The sequence below is a fragment of the Limulus polyphemus genome, unplaced genomic scaffold (assembly GCF_000517525.1).
Source record: "Limulus polyphemus unplaced genomic scaffold, Limulus_polyphemus-2.1.2 Scaffold1097, whole genome shotgun sequence".
Lineage (NCBI taxonomy): Eukaryota > Metazoa > Arthropoda > Merostomata > Xiphosura > Limulidae > Limulus > Limulus polyphemus.
Window position 1 is genome coordinate 114,414 of NW_013666707.1, and position 17,585 is coordinate 131,998.

At 30.1% G+C, this 17,585-nt stretch overlaps 1 protein-coding gene across 3 annotated transcripts in view; it reads left to right on the top strand.

Moving 5' to 3' along the window:
• Window positions 1-17,585, top strand: part of LOC106462110 (protein tramtrack, beta isoform-like) — a 45,304-nt gene that overhangs the window by 13,636 nt on the left and 14,083 nt on the right. For 2 of the 3 annotated variants that reach the window (XM_013921995.2, XM_022389252.1), the window contains exons 4-6: window positions 443-643; window positions 4,692-4,923; window positions 12,959-13,152. In XM_013921995.2, the coding sequence (XP_013777449.2) occupies window positions 443-643; window positions 4,692-4,923; window positions 12,959-13,043 (518 nt within the window). In that variant the 3' untranslated portion in view covers window positions 13,044-13,152. Of the gene's footprint in view, window positions 1-442; window positions 644-4,691; window positions 4,924-12,958 lie in introns of those variants that run through there. The other variant, XM_022389251.1, reaches the window with a different exon arrangement.

The following is a 17,585-nucleotide window of genomic DNA, read 5'->3' on the forward strand; positions in this document are numbered from 1 at the left end:
ACAAGCACTCGGGACTAGTCCTCTGGGCGAGTCTAGCGACATCAGCGCGACAGCTTCCTTGCGGCTTTCACTGCCGCGCATCATAACTCTTGAGTATGATTCAGACATTCTAAACTTGTTACAGCATAACATTCTAAGTCTAGACTTTTAACAGTTTACTCTTGAGAACAGTTGAGACATTCTAAATTTTTACCATGTAACATTCTAAGCCTAGATTTTTTTATACTATGTACACTTAAGAATAATGATGATATTCTAATTCTAAGTTTTGTACCATATATATTTAAAAATAATGGAACAACTGGTATTCTACTTTCTACCAGTAACTTTCCAGAAGGATTGTATATGTAATACTCTGATTGCAGTCTTTCTACTGTCAGTATATCTTAGTTTTTAATCTTGTTGATCATTTTAATTTGAAAATACACAAATTTTTCACCAGAATGTACAGATGTGAAACCAGTTCATCTTCAATCTCGGCCAGATTGTTCGACAGCTAGTAGTTCTGTGGACGAAGACAGTATAGGAAGTCAGTCCGTCATGCCATTTATTGACACATCTGGTGTCCATGCTGTGGCTGGGACAAGTTACCAGGCTGAATCTGGAACAAAAGAGTATTCTGATGAGAACCAAGAGCTAGGTAGTATGTATATTTCTAAGATTTACTTTTAAGACTATCAGAATAACTCAACTTAATTGTGGCCATGATAAAGCCCACATTCTACTGTGGGGTTAGAAACAAACCAGAAGTTGTGCCTGTGATTTTAAGCCTATTTTTCATTAGTATAACCAATTAAATTTGAGGATAATTTCATTGATATTGTATTTTATAGAGCTTATCATATTGTCAGTGATGATGACAAAACCTTGTTGAAACATTGTACATTTGTTGTTATGTTAAACTTGTATTAAAGTTTTTCTTCATTACCTATTCAAGCCATCTCCAAGCATTATTGCCAGTGACTCGTTATTTTTATATAGAAATAGAAAGTGTTAAAGATGTAATTAATTGTTTTACTCATTTATTATGTTTTGCAACAATAAATGATTGTAGTTTAACTCTCCATGCTGTGTTGGTGGATTACACTGACTTTGTAACCACCAATTTGTAATGAGAGTATCCATACTATAACTTGTAATATTGTACTTCTATCTTCATGAAATTTGGCATACTTTCAGTAAACTTTTGTTTGTACAAAAGTCTTTTATACACAAAAACATATATTATAAAACATTATTATAAAAGTAACTAAAATGTAAAAATAGGAATCTCTTTAGGTTAGTTAGTTAGATTAGGTAAAATAGATAATAATAATATAATAAAAATGTTACACAAGGCATACATACAAGCAGCTCAGAGTAGCTCGTGCGTAATGTGAGCTTCATGTTCCTCAAGTTATTTACAACTTATAATGGCGGAAATAGTAATTAGACACAGTTCAAAGGGCAATAAAACAATAAAATTTAAGTAAAAAATAGAAGTATACTGTTACGAGGTTAAAGCTACTTAGGATAAATGAATCTATTTTCATGTTACAATTTGAAGTCATTCTAGAAAGAAAGAAAAAAGGTAATTTAGATTTATTTTGATATTTCTTTTTGGTGGTTATGAGGTCAGACAAATTTACCAACTGTGTATAGAGTTAGGGTAGAGAAAGTAACAGATAAAATATGAAGTTTTACTGAAAACAAATGTTTGAAATGTATTTAGGAGGTTTTAGAGATTACGAAAAAGAAATTTGAGATTTTTGAGATGAAGAAAAGTATTTTTAATCTCAACATGAAAATCACTTTGCACTCGGACTAGTAAAAAAAGACTTGATATATTCACGGACAAATCTTTTTTTTTAGTTTATTAAAAATACTTCACTAAAAAATCTGATTTTTTGTAAGTGAAAGACTTGTAATGTTTACTGAAAATGTGTCAAATTTTGTGCAGATATACATACTATATTAAAAGTTAGTATCAAAACTATAATGACTTTAAACAAGTTCAAAGTGGCCAAGTGATTGCTCAATTCGCCTGAGCCTATGTCGAGAGAGTAGATTGGCTTTCTAATTAAGGCATGAGAGCCTAATATTAAAATCAACAACCAATCAACAGTTGTAAAAGTCACTCTACATGTTTCAACATGGTTTACGTCATCTTCAGGAGTATGAGAAACAGTTACCATGTGCTATATATGTACAAAAGCCATGGTCATGTGACTACTAATTTACAAATCAAAAAAGATCATGCCATGTATATACTTTCTGGTTTTCTAACCCTTCATCTTTATTTAAAAGTAAATTGAATAGAGGGTTCGAGGCTATTTGAGTAATTACCAAAAACTTGTGTTTGAGAACTCATATTTTCAATTTAATAATAAGATCTATAAATAGACTGAAGGCCTAACTATGGGTTCTTCATTATCTTCTTTGTTGTGTGATCTTTTTTGTGGATAGATTTGAAACTGATGCTTTACAGAATGGCAAAATTAAACCGGAAAAATGGATTAGGTATGTCGATGATATGTTCGTGGTGTGGCGGCATGGTATAGAGAACTTGATAGAGGTCGCTAATTACTTAACTAGCTTTGAGCCCTCTATTCAATTTACTCACGAAGTTGAAGAAAACAAGCTTACCATTTTTGAATGCACTTGTTAGGAAAAGCAAGAATAAGTTAGAAACTATGGTCTGTCATAAACCTTTTTCTGTTATCATGCTGCCACACCAAGAATCATGTCATCCAAAGTAACAAATAAAGTCAGCTTTTTACTCTTATGCTTAAAGGTCTTTAAAACTATGTTCTAATTCAGCAGATTTAAAAAATTAACTGTAACTTATTAAACATGTAGTATTTGATAGAGCCATGAGAAAATTTAACAAAATAAATGGTTGACAAAAAAGTAAACTAAAATCAACATTTGTTAAAATAGATAAAAAAAAAAAATGTTGTTTTTACCACATATCCCAGGTTTATCATGTCAACATTTTCATAAGTTCAAAATACAAAAAAAATAATTATTGCCATTTATATTTACTGACCATTGAATAAAACTAAAGATGAAATAAACCTAGTGGAGAAAACAGGTATATATATGTAAAGTTCAATGTGATTGTGCATACATTGATCAAACTAGAAGGGACTTAAAATTTAGAATAAATGAACATAAGAGAAATGTTATAAACAAATTTGAAAACTCTGCATTAGCTGAAAATGTAAATTATACTGGACATATCATCCAGTGGGGAAAAAAATGGTTATTTTGGCTCAACCAAATGGTATGGCTGCTAGAAACATTAGAGAAACCATTGAAATAATGAAACGGAGCAAAAACAACTCAATCTTCAATAAAAATGAAGGGTTAAAAAAATCGGAAAATATGTAGAGCATGATCTTTTTTGAATTGTAAACTAATAGTCACATGACAATGACTTTTGTACTTATATAGCACATAGTAATTGTTTTTCTCACTCCAGAAGATGATGTGAAACTACGTTGAAACATGTTGAGTGACTTTTACAACCATTGATCGATTTAAATAAAGATTTTAATTGTGTATTATAAAATGTTGTTTGTTTGTGGATTTTAATATTTTAAATATATACACAAGTTCCTTGAATTTTAACCTTTTAATATCATAACAGCCTAACTTAATTTCGTTAGCTCCTCGATCTAAACACTGCAAGAGAAACTTTCAAACTGGAGTCAAAACAGACCATACTCTTTAGCAAAAACAGTGTAACATTATACATCATTTGATAGATTGAAACTTTGTATTTCTATTAGTCATAAATAGTATGAAATTAAATGTCAGAAAGCATTACTGGCAGTTGGTGAAAGAGAGGATGTGACAGGTGAGTCTCACTTTCTAATTTATGTTTCCATAAACAAAGAAGATTGAAGTCTATAAATATTAGATTGCCTTAGTAATATTTATATTACAACGAGTAATTTATGTTAAACTCAGAACATCACAGAGAGTGGTAAATAGATTAGAATGAGCAAGACCTAGAGAACAAATGTCACGAGTCTCATACAGATGGAGATGAGGATTTGATTATTTCCTTTTAAAATGAAGAACTTTATTGGTGACTGGATTGTTTGAGTCATGATGTGCTTGTGTGACTGCTAAATCGGACCGTACCTTTTACTCAGAAATTTACAAAACATTTGCTAGAAACACTTCGATAACATTAATGTGATAAAAATTTGTAATGGATATTGTTGAACAATGAATGGCAATTACTAAGTGTTGGAAGTTGCTTGATCATGAAACTCCCTACAACACTGTTCATATAGTGCTTTCAAGTTCTCACGAATGACAATCAGAAATCATTAATAAACCTGACTTTTGTAACTTGAGAATATCTTTTATTGGAAACTTGTAATGTTAATAGCTTGTGAAAGTTCACAGTTTTAGATATTAAAAACTTGCTTATTTTTTTTAGATTATCCTGTTGTTCTACTCACTTTAGTATATTAGAGAGTTTTGTAAATAATGTAGTGTTATCCGGTTTGTTCATTCAGTATGGGTTTTGCCTTCATAACTGAATAGAAAATGTAATTTTTATCAAAAATAATGAAAAATGTATAAAGACAGTAGAAAAGATTAGGGGTTATAGTTATTTATACTCTGTAGTATTGGTTGGGTTTACATAAAATTATTTAGACAGTTCTTGTCTTGATCTTTTATGCTGCTTTCAGAGAAGTCGTCAAAGTTTCCAAACCTGAGGGATCCTGAAACCAACTCCCCAGAAGTGTTGAAAAAGAAGTTTGTGAAGAAAGAATCAACTCCATCAGTAAATATACAGAAAACGGAGCAGCATGGTAGGGACGTCCTTTATAATTACTATTTCTCTACAGAAGGTTTCTTGAAAAAGGGAAAAGGGGGGAGGCAACCACTGCTAAGCCCTAGCCAAGAAAACACCATCATCAGGTATGTACAAGAACACTCTGATGCAACGCTAAAAGACTTACAAAGACTTATAATGGAAGACAGGGTCACTTTTCATGGGGTGAAACACATATCTTTGTCAACATTGTGTAGAATGCTGAAAAAGCGTGGACTTACATAATCAGGAACAACTACCTACCTTTTCTGTGGTGGGAGAGCTGATAGTACAAATTATCCCAGTGACTCGTTTTATATATACATATATATTTTTTTTATGCCATCTTATGGAATTTTAATTAGAAGTATGTTAAAATATTTCCTGTTTCAAGCCCAACAAGCTATGCAGACATTTAAATGAGAACATAAGCAGTGGTTGATCATAAACATTTACTCTGTTTAATAAGATGTTTCTTATTAAAACTTCATTCTAGGTTGTTTAAGTAAAATGTTGTATGTGAAAGACAAAGATGGTGTGAACTTTAACTTATCATTACAGACTTCAAAGAGTTGTTTATCCAATGTTAATTATAGATAAGTGTGAAAATTATGTTTAAGTTGGTAATAGTGAAGTATGTTGTCAGTCAACCTGATTTTAAACATTTTCAATGATTTGCTGTAATGTGGGGCTTAAGTCACAAAAAATTTTTAGTCGCTTAAAAGTGACAAATGAAGATAGGTAAAATGTTGTAACACGAATGGATTTTCTTAATGGTTGTTTGAAGTGTTCTGAAATTTTGTGTAACTTTATTCTAATGCATAAATGGTGGATGTCAAATGATTAGATTAATTCTAATTTTAATTTGTAACCTTTAGAAAACGTGACTTGTTGAATATTGATTTTTAACCATTTCATTACTGTTATGTAGGTGCATTCGTACTGTACGAATAAGTATTTTCTACTGATTAGAGTCACGTTATTTCTTTGTAGATGTATTTTAGAATGATTTCTGTGAGATGACATGTTAAAAGACAGCTACTTCTTAAACAAAAATCCTGCATGATTCATGTACAATTTTGTGTTTTCTCATTACTTTGCATTTAACGAATCAGATCTGTTAGGTATTCCATATAGATACCTCAATTTTTATATTTGAAATATCTTTCTAGGTTTTTAAAAATTGATTTTTGGTGAATGGAAACAGGCTATTTTAGTAAGAAGTGGATATTATTGATTAGTTTTAACCTGGGAGTGTTCCTTTATGATGTGTGTGTATGTATATATATATATACCTCCTGCCCATTTAAGGAGTTAATTTTTTATAGATTAATGTAAGCTTCGATGTTATCGCAACTAGAAGAATTCTCAAGTATATAAATTTATCTGTCTTACCATTAGTTAAAGAAAAAAAAGGTGTTTTTCACATAGGATTATTTATACTGAACTTATTTTGATATTAGTGGCCTATTTTTACATGTTATATACCTGTAATCACTAGCTTCTATGTTTATGGAAGAATAGATTAATTGTAAGAACTTTAAATTAAAACTATAAAGTTGATGAATTTCTCAATTAGAAAACAGTAGTTCACATGTGCATTTCACTCATACATGTTGAGTTAGCTTTTTCAAAGTCATATTCACTCAATCTGTTGATTGTTTTATCTTTACTGTCTTATTTTTTGCAGACTTTTTTGTTTCCTAATCCTTAACAGTCAATCAGAATGAAGAGCAGAAGTTTTAACATAAAAAAAATAAATAAAGGAATGCAATGATACATGAAAATTTTCAAATAAAGCACTATAAACACTACAAATGATTTGAGGAATGTGTAGAAGAATACAAAAAATTCTACCTTCGTTTCCCAGTATTATAAAACACCAACTAACCTAACTAATCATGTTCATTCAATTATGTAGCAATGGAACCAGTATTATAAAGTGAGTTTAATATATAGTTGTTCTTTGAGTAGCATTTTTAATTGTTAAGTATCTTATTTTTTGTTAACTGATCTTCGTGTTTGCATATGTAAAGTTTTGTCAACTACAGTTCTGAAAAAGAGAGAGAGAGAAATAACTAAGTAATGAGCAGCTTCACCGTGGCAGGAATGTTGAGAAAAAAACTTTATTTGTAATACATATAATGTAATCTTAATATTTATTAACTCTTTGTTATTAAACACTACTTAATAATAGTACATACAAGATTTAAGGAGTTAATACCTCAGGTTATCTTGGACAGACTTTGAAAGAAACTTAGACTGAACATTATTAAATTTTATCATTCTAGTATAATTTTATTTCCTAATTATTTGAATCCACAGGTATATAAACATTATATTTTGTCTTCTTATACATTTGGAGAAACAAAATGCATACAGTTTTTGAAATATGGTATTGATTTTTTGCTACACTTCATAATACAGTGACATACTTTTTCATTTGTATTATTTGAACAGTCATGGTTTATTATGTAAATTTTTAACACTTTGTTGAACTATCTTATATTTGTATGTTTTATGTTAGCTGGTTTTCTAAAGAAGATTCACATAAAACCCAAGCATCTTGATCATTATGTTTCATAAAAAATTTCAAATAAGTTTAATGACAGCCAGTATATTTTGCTATGAGACTTTTGAAATAGTACCTGACTGATTTTTTTGAGTTATATATTATATTTTTAATAGACGAGTTTAACATGGTATTCAGTTTTGTCAGTTATTGTTTGAAACCTAGGGTACGTGGATAAAGTTAATATATTCTTCAGTTTTTCCATGAAATCATTATAGAATTATAGAAGCAGCAGAATATCATTCATCTTTAAAGATATTTTGTGGCTTTGGGAGAGAATATGAGAAGTTAACCTCTTCTTTAAATTCTTTTGTCAGGTAGTTGGGAAAGAGTTGATAATTAATTCTCAGGTGGTGTTTTTAATCAACGTACTTGCTAGTTTCTTCCACATACATGAGCATTATAACCATTTTGTAGAAGGACAGATACAGCATCTAAGTGTTAGTTTTCTCTTTCAGTAAGTGTATATGTAGTTGTCATAAAAACTAATTATAGAAAAGTAATCAATATTTATACTATATTATGTAAAATTAACTTTATGTTTATTGACTTATTTCAGTCTTTGTATTTAAACCTGTATCCATAGGATACATACATACCTATCACAGTTGCTTACATTATAGTTTGTGTTTAACCCCAGTGTTAAGTATTTGTTGTTGTGTTAGAAGGAAGCTTTATTAACAACTTTCATTCATGGTAATGCAGAATTAATGCCTTAATGTACTTACTCAGATAGATACCAGGTATGTATATATTAGTGTTTTTATTCATCTATTTCAATTACTCATGTAGTAACTTAAAAACAGTATTATTTATTTATCTATGTCAGAAACATTTAAACATAGAGAAAAGTTTACCACAAGAGCTGTGAATATGTCAGATATGTTGGATCTTTGTAATTCATGAGAGTTTAAGGATGTAAGATTCCAGGTTGTAGAACACAGAATGAGATCCTTTTCTGGCAAAGATGTGTTTTTGTTGTTGTTTTTTGTAAATTGGAGAGTGAAAATGTTCTCTATTCGTCATTGTTTCAATTCGTCAATTACATTTTCTTCTTTGGTGTTGAAGCAAGAAACATACAGAATTTTGTTGGAGATTATATTTAATTTATATATTATATTAGGTGTCATATTTTAAAAAGAAACCTCATTAATCTTTTGCACCCTTATCAAGGCTCTTTTGAACAACTTTTATATCAAAAGTAAATCATATATATAATGCTAATAATTACTAAGGAATCAAAAGACAAACTCAGATATGAAGTCCAGTCTATGATTTGATTCACCACATGTTACGCTGGTACAGCTGAGTGACATGTAATGAATCGAGTAATAGATTGGACTTCGTATTTATTTTAAGCATTTTAAATAGCTTGTCTGCTGAATAAATTAATAACATCAATGTTTCATATTCTTCAAACTGTGCATAAGTATGGGTTTACTGTCATGAGTAAAAGACTATTTAAAACACCACACATATAAGACAAACTTATTGATGCCCTTTGTTGAAGTTTGACCACTAGTGGAAATAAATCTGTGTGAATTAACAGCTATCATTCAATTTAGCTATACTTTTGTGGATAAGCTACAGTCTTGCTGGAAAGTAATTTGCAAAATATTGTATAGATTTTAATAACGGTGAAATATGAAAACGGAACTCAATAATGAATATGATACTAATGAGTCGACGAACAGGAGATCAGTTAAGAAGTTCTTACATCTGGTACGTGCTTGAAATAGGAAATTACAATAAAAGGGGAAGTTTCCAAAATTTGAGTTCTTACCACATAGTCATTTTTCTCCACATTTTGTGTCTTTTTAGTATGGTATTTTATTCTAGCCAATATAGTCTTGATGACATTAAAAAATAACAAAAGAAAATATAAAATTATAATGCTTTATTTGTTTTTAAATCTGATTTACAAAGCTTTTGAGTTGAGGTGTTTCTTTACTATCGTGATCATAGTCTGTAACATTAGGGTTAAGGATATTGTATACATGAGAAGATTTTGAACATAATCTTTATCACTGGAAACTTGCTTCACTTTATATTTATGGTTTAATAATTGTTATTAGGTGGAGGAGTGTAACAGTTTTACTTAATATGTGATGTTGAAGTTAATGTTTAAGTTATTACTAGGTAATAATTTTGCACACCTTTAGTGGCTCAGCAGTAAGTCTGAGGGCTTATAACAATGTAATTTGGAGTTTGAGGTGGGCATAGCACAAACCGTTGTGCTTAACTTCAAACAGACAAAACAAACCTGTCAGCAAGCTTCGGGATGCTAAGATAGCTCTGAACCTTAAAACTGGGCAAATTTACATGTTGAGGAAACACTGTTAAATGTGGTAAATGCACATAATTACTAAAAACTTACTGACATTTAAGTGCAGAAAAACTTATCATCAGGTATGGTTTTCAAGATGTTAAGAGCACACACGATAAATTTACAGAAAAGAATGTTACTTTTATTTGATAAAAACAGTTTTTATTTGTTAATAACTAAAGTATGGCCATCTAATTATTCTTTACCATGCTTATTCTGTCCTTAAATATTTGTACCTTAACAAGACCCATAGCCTACCCTCTTGGTATCTGATTAAGGGACCATATTATTATGTGGTACCTTCTGATAGGTATCTTTGTCCCTATTTCATGAGTGTAGGTTTTTATTTGGTTATTTGAAGTGTACACCTTGTTTGTTTTTCTTCATAATTTTATTTAATTTTTCTTTAGATGAAAAATATTTAAGAAAAATACACTCTACTGAGCAGTTTTCATGTATATAATTTAGCAGAAGTACCTGTGTGGTTGAATATTTATTCAAGTAAATATTAATTTTTTTTTTCTTTTTGAAATCTATGACTCATTCATATTATTGATTTTTTTTTTTGGTGGATTAACTTTACGTGTTCCATCACAAATATAGGTTTCATTAAATCCATCTGTCCCCACTGGCTTAGCAGTAAGTCTGAGGGCTTATAATGTTAAATATTGGTTTTGATATGTGTTGGTGAGGTGGGCACAGCACAGATAGCCCACCGTGTAGCTTTGTTCTTAACAACAAAAAATTAAATCCACCAAGCATTTGTCAAATGAAAAGAATATATTTTAATTGCAAAATCTAGGAATCGTATTTAGTTTATATTATTCTGATGTTTACTTAAATATTTTGTGTTCAGCCTTTATTATTATCATTATATTTTATGGATTATGTTTATTATGTATAACTATGGTAAACATTTTTATTCCTGCATTAATATATATGACGTTTTACATTAGGAGTGACTGATACAGCACAGCGAGGTAACCATGTAGATGTGTCTATTATGTATAACAAGATTAAAAGAAACCACATGAAAGTATTTACCAGTGAACTATTTAAGTTTGGTCATTATATACATTTGTTGTTCTTTAAACATGTGCATACATTATTTGTTTTACAAATCAACAATATTAGATATGTTATTTTTTAGTTTTGCAACTATTATAAGTTGATTGCTCTTATGTTCTTTAATAGACATTGGTTTTGGTGAAAGTGTTAGAATGATGTATTTTAACCCTCTGTGCCGTAATGTTTGTTGATAAAACTGTATGAGATAGATTTTTAGTAAAAACAAAAGTTTAAAGCTATGCTGCTGTTAGCGTTTTTTTATGGTATAAAGTAAACAGGTTTAAGTCAATAATTTGAAGAATACATATCTTTAACAATAAATGATTGTTCTTGCTTATAAAGAGCAACTGTTCAAAAAGTTTTTTTAATTGAATATTTGATAATGTTCTTCAGTTTTGTTCAAATTATTTCTATAGAAGGTTTTTAATCTATGTTTTTATAAATCTCTTGAACAAATATACAAAGAACAACATTCACACACTGTATGATCTAATGTTTATGTTACTGGATTTGAAAGATGTTTCATTTTAAAGATATGCTTAATGCTGTTACCCCTTTAAAATGTGTTGTTGTTGTTTAGATTACATTTTCAGTGTTTTACTTTTCGTACAATATTATTATTATATTACAATTTTACAGATCTGATAATCCATTTTTTAGGGGTTTAGTTAGTACATCAGGGAAACACTGTTTTTACAAAAGTGTAACTGTCTTTATTGGTGGTAAAAAAAAACCTTTATCCTGGTAAAAATGGAACTTAAAATGTGGTTCAATGAACAGTATTTGCAGTCATTGTAATGACTGAATTTAGTATATATATGTCAGTCTTCATATTGTAACATTAAGATATTTTAATTCATTTACTGCATCTTATTTGATGAGGATCATCATTATATATGTGACTATAATGAATATTTGAGCACATCGTATCTGATTAGGAAGTTTTAAAAGTACTTGTACCTGTCAGCGTTTTTAGGAGAGATTAAAACTGCATTTAATTAAAGATTTTTAAAGTGAAGAGAAAATTTGATCTAAAATGGAACATATACGAAGACTGTTGGATAAATCTGTCTCTTGAGTTACATTGAATTTTGTTTTATTCAAAATTATCTCCCAGGTGGAATAAATACACGTCTGATCTAGTCTTTGTATTCTGTCACATTAGGTGTTTAATGAGACAAGATTCAGATTATACATAACTTTGTTTTGATTAAAGATTGACTGCCATTTGGAATAATAGCAGGTAAAATCTAGCTTCTGTATCTTGTCACATTAGGTATTTAATGAGACAGAATTCAGATTAAACAGAACTTTGTTTAAATTCAAGATTGTCTGCCATTTGGAATAAAAGCAGGTAAAACCTAGTTTCTGTATCCTGTCACATTAGGTATTTAGTGAGACAAGATTCAGATTAAATAGAACTTTGTTTAAATTCAAGACTGTCTGCCATTTGGAATAAAAGCAGGTAAAACCTAGTTTCTGTATCCTGTCACATTAGGTATTTAGTGAGACAAGATTCAGATGTAGTTTAACCCAAAATTGGTTTTGCGTGTTTGTTTTTTATTAAAAAAAAATTTGTAAAACCATTTATGTTTTTGTGTATAATTTGTGTCTATTATAAAAATATCTTGGTTTTTTGTTATTGATTCATTATTTGATACTATGAGATTTTTTTTATTAATATATCTACAGTTTATTTTCTTTTTTCCAAGTGTTGTGTATTTTTATCAATTTAATGGTTAAATATGTGTATTAGATTTTATGCAGATTGGGTATTGAAGTTAGTTTTGTAGACTTTCTTCTTATGGAGCTATAGTTATACATTATGATATTGTAACAACTGACCTCCTTAAAGAATTTTTAATAAAGTTTATACATATAATTGGTGTCAGTTCTTATTCTTTTTCAGCTTTTTTTTAAATCTGACTAAGTGTGAAAATCCTGATTTTATTTAACTGCTTTTCTACTGTTGGCATTGTTTTAAGGAACATCTGGTAAACATATATTTTTCAGTTAATACATGGTTTAATCTCTTTTTTTTCATTTTTAATTAAATACAAGCGAAAGTGTAATTTGTTTTATTGGAACTTGGAGTTATGTATAAACATACTGTGTAACAGACATAGTAAATATTTACGATAACTAATTTTTTATTTCATCTTCCCCCCCCCCACAGGTTTTTATGGTGGGTTGTGTCGGGTAACCCTGACCCTTCCAGATGGACCAGCAAAGAACCTGTGGCCAAGTGTCTATCAGTGTGACATCTGCCAGAAGACTTTTACTGAAAAAGGCAATATGAAAAGACATAAAGCCATTCACAGTGATAACCGACCAGTTTTCTTTTGTGACCTTTGCCCTCGGACTTTCTCGTGGAAAGACAATTTGGAACGGCACAAGAGATACAATCATTCTTGTGAATAAAAGATGGTGATATTTATTAGTAAAACTTAGTGATATGTATAGCTGATACACATTTGTGAGCAGTAGAAACAGTAACTGTAATTCTTGTAAACCTGAGACATGCATACATAGACACACACACACACACACACACACACACACAGATATATATATATATATGTCTGTACTTCCACATCTGCAGTTACGTATATGACTCTCATTTTACTGCTAATGGAAGAGTTATCATTTGATTTAAAACTACAAGTCTTTTTCTCTTATTTCTTTTTATGTTGTCTTGAAAGTAGCTGTACTTATGAAATTCTAAATGCTCAATAAGTTATCTATCAGGAACATTCTTCCTCTTGAAAAATTGGTTCCACAAAAGTGTAACAAAATTTTATACTAGAATATTGGTAAATGATTACAGTAATAAAAACACATATTTATACTAATGTTGTTCTTACTCATTTTTGGAGGGATAAATTTATGGGACGTGTGTTGTTTTGAAGATGTAGCTGGTGTGTGTTCTCATAAGGGGTTCACACTGGTTCTTCGAATCTGCAAAAGAAGATCATAGTCATTGAAAAGTCCTGAAATTTAAAAAAAAAAATCCTCCATAAAATTAGTGACTTAATTAAAAAAACAAATTTTGAAAATTGGGTTTGTTTATATTTATTGTTGGCTGTTGTGAATCTCATGGCTATTGAGATAAGACTGTTGCAGTTCTGAAATTATTTAAAATATAGCCCTTATGAACCCTGTCATGTTGAAACTGTTGTTAGTAATATAACTGACTGACAGTTTATGATAATGTGGAATAACCAAAGACTAACGTATAATGGTATTATATAAATGTTTGCAAAAAAGTTTTCTTTTACAGGAACAAAAATATTTTAAGCTGAAAATCTCAAAGTATTTTTATTATATTTTTATTTGTAAAGTGTAGGATTAGAGAGAGGATCATTACTAGAAATATATGTAATAAAGAACTTCGATGTATTCTTCAAGGGGTGTGTATGGTTGTCTAACATCAATTTATTTCATGTATATATATATATATATATCATTTGTTTTTCAATTGAGAATCTTTTAAGTTTTTGATGAGTTTAAAAATTTTGTAACAAAACTTGTTGAAATAACTTGTACTGTCAAATTTGTATCACGAAGATGAGATTATCTCATATAGTTTACTTTTAAATAACACAGTGACTCAGTAGGTACATTTGGTTTTATATTTTGCATCTTAAGTCTTGGCAAGGCTGTTATTGTTTTTGTAGCATTCAGCACAAAAGTTTAAAGACTTGATCCTGTTGTTCAAAAGGTATGCATTTATTTAAAATTTACATCCTAAGATTCTTACTTCATAAGCTAAAGAGTTTTTTGAACCCCGTTTTGGAAATGGACAAATGTAAATGCATTAGAATGTTTTAGGTGTTACAAAAAATTTAGTGTATTAACTTTACTGTTTTATTAATAGTTCTGTTTAGTGTAATACAGTATAGAGTTGAAACTAAATATAGTATTGTGATAGGAAGTTAAACTCAACATAACATGGTGATAAGAGCTTAAATATAACTTGGTGATAGAAAGTTAAACTCAATATAACATGGTGATAAGAGCTTAAAATATAGCATTGTGATAGGAAGTTAAACTCAACATAACATGGTGATAAGAGCTTTAAATATAACTTGGTGATAGGAAGTTAAACTCAATATAACATGGTGATAAGAGCTTAAAATATAGCATTGTGATAGGAAGTTCACTCAACATAACATGGTGATATGAGCTTTAAATATAACTTGATGATAGAAAGTTAAACTCAATATAACATGGTGATAAGAGCTTAAAATATAGCATTGTGATAGGAAGTTAAACTCAACATAACATGCTGATAAGAGCTTAAAATATAACTTGATGATAGAAAGTTAAACTCAATATAACATGGTGATAAGAGCTTAAAATATAGCATTGTGATAGGAAGTTAAACTCAACATAACATGGTGATAAGAGCTTAAAATATACTTTAGTTATAATAGCTGAAACTCGATATAACATGATGATACTCCTTTTTTGTATTCAGTCTGTTTGTTAATTTTGGTTTGGTATGACAATTTCATGAAGAGCTGTAGCATTAATTCTTGCTTATCATATATATACTTGATGGTAGAATGCCTTTTAGACAATAATTTCAGGTTTTTGTTATTAGTGGTGTTACAATATGTAACGTGATCAGTTTTAAGACAGTTTATCTAAAGACTACCTGCTATTACTCTAATATTAGAATTACACCTTATAGCTTCGACTCTGCAAAACAATGTATCATTCCATGAATCAGATTGGTGTTTCACAAATTAAAAGTATTGAATAGAATTTGATTAGCTTATTTGGTTGACTTTATCTGGTATGAAACATCTCTTGTCTTTCTTATACCTGTGTATATCTGATGAAGCGGTATGAAACATTGCATAATCTTTTATAAAGTCTAATTAAAATGCATATAATATTATAAAATTTTGGCAACAAATATGCTTTGCCATTGAAACAAAATACACTTTATCTAGTAACATCATACTTTACCAGTGAGTACATTACAAAATTGTTAGTTGATTTATTTTTTGTATTGATGAGCCAGTGTGTTTCTATGTCTACTGAGAACAGTTAAGCTAACAACTACTGATTAGATAGCTACTAAACTAAAATATATATTAAACACTTATTCTTTACTGGGCTAATGATGTCAGTTAATTATTTTCCAGCTGTGAACACAAGAAGAAATTATTCTTCGGCAAAAGAACCAAACACCTCGTCAATAGTTTTGGCAAAGCACCCATGTAATAAGTGCAACAAAGCGTTTAAAACCAGAGACCTCTTGAGGCAGCACATGACAAGTCATGGGGGTAAGATACATCAGTGCCCCTACTGCTCGGTAAAATTCAAGTGGAAGAAGTACGTACCCATACACTTGCGAACGACCTGTCCAGGATCTCACCGCAAGACATACAAGTAACTTACAGCACATGACAAGTCATGGAAGTAAGATACATCAGTGCCCCTACTGCTCAGTAAAATTCAAGTGGAAGAAGTACGTACCCATACACTTGCGGACGACCTGTCCAGGATCTCACCGCAAGACATACAAGTAACTTACAGCACATGGCAAGTCATGGAAGTAAGATACATCAGTGCCCCTACTGCTCGGTAAGATTCAAGTGGAAGAAGTACGTACCCATACACTTGCGGACGACCTGTCCAGGATCTCACCGCAAGACATACAAGTAACTTACAGCACATGACAAATCATGGAAGTAAGATACATCAATGCCCCTACTGCTCGGTAAAATTCAAGTGGAAGAAGTACGTACCCATACACTACCAGACAACCTGTCCAGGATCTCACCGCAAGACATACAAGTAACTTACGTTACAACTTTGTCAACAACATCTATACACTTTTGAGTTGAATGTTATTGATTAGATGTTAAATTGTTGTGATTCTGGTTATTACAGAAGTTTCATAATGTAGACGTGATAGTTTTGTGTATGTACTTATTTAAAATAGGGAGTTAGATACACAGTATGTTCATGTTATCATCATGTAAAAATGATTATTGTTTGTACTTAGTTAAAATAGGTAGCTAGATACACAGTATGTTCATGTTATCATCATGTAAAAATGATTATTGTTTGTACTTAGTTAAAATAAGTAACTAGATACACAGTATGTTCATCTTATTGTAATGTAGACATGATGGATGTTTGTACTTGGTAAAAATAACTAGCTAAATACACAGCATGTTCATGTTGGCATAATGTAAAAATGTAAAATTAAATACAAATTTTGCATCCGCTTTCTGCCAATTATTAAATACAATATGTATGAATGCTTTCTCTTAGAAATTAATAGCTTGTATAACATATAGTTCAGAAAAATTGTATAGGTTTACATTTGATAATAATCTTTATCTTGGTGAAAAGTGTAGTTTTTATCTTTTTCTCTCTTTTATTAGCTGTAATGATTTGTCAGCTGAGATACTCTATATGCACAGCGTGTTCACAAGTAAATAGACACCAAATTTTCAGAAAAAAATTAAAATTTTCAGTCATATTCACATGAATTGATATATTTATAATTTAATTAATATCTAGTAGATCTTCCTTTCGCTTCGTGGACTTCGTTGATCCTTTGGGGCATCGTGAGAATCATCTCGTCAATATTAGATTGTGGGATCTTCGCCCACTCTTGCTTCAAAACTTGGAGTAGATCGCTCTTTAAAGTTGGTTTTTTTGGTTGTTTCTTGACTTGCCGGTCGAGTATGGCCCAGAAGTTTTCGATGGGGGTATATTTCAGGAGATTGGCTCGGCCAGGGCAACTTCTGGATACCATTTTCTTCCTGCCTCTTTTG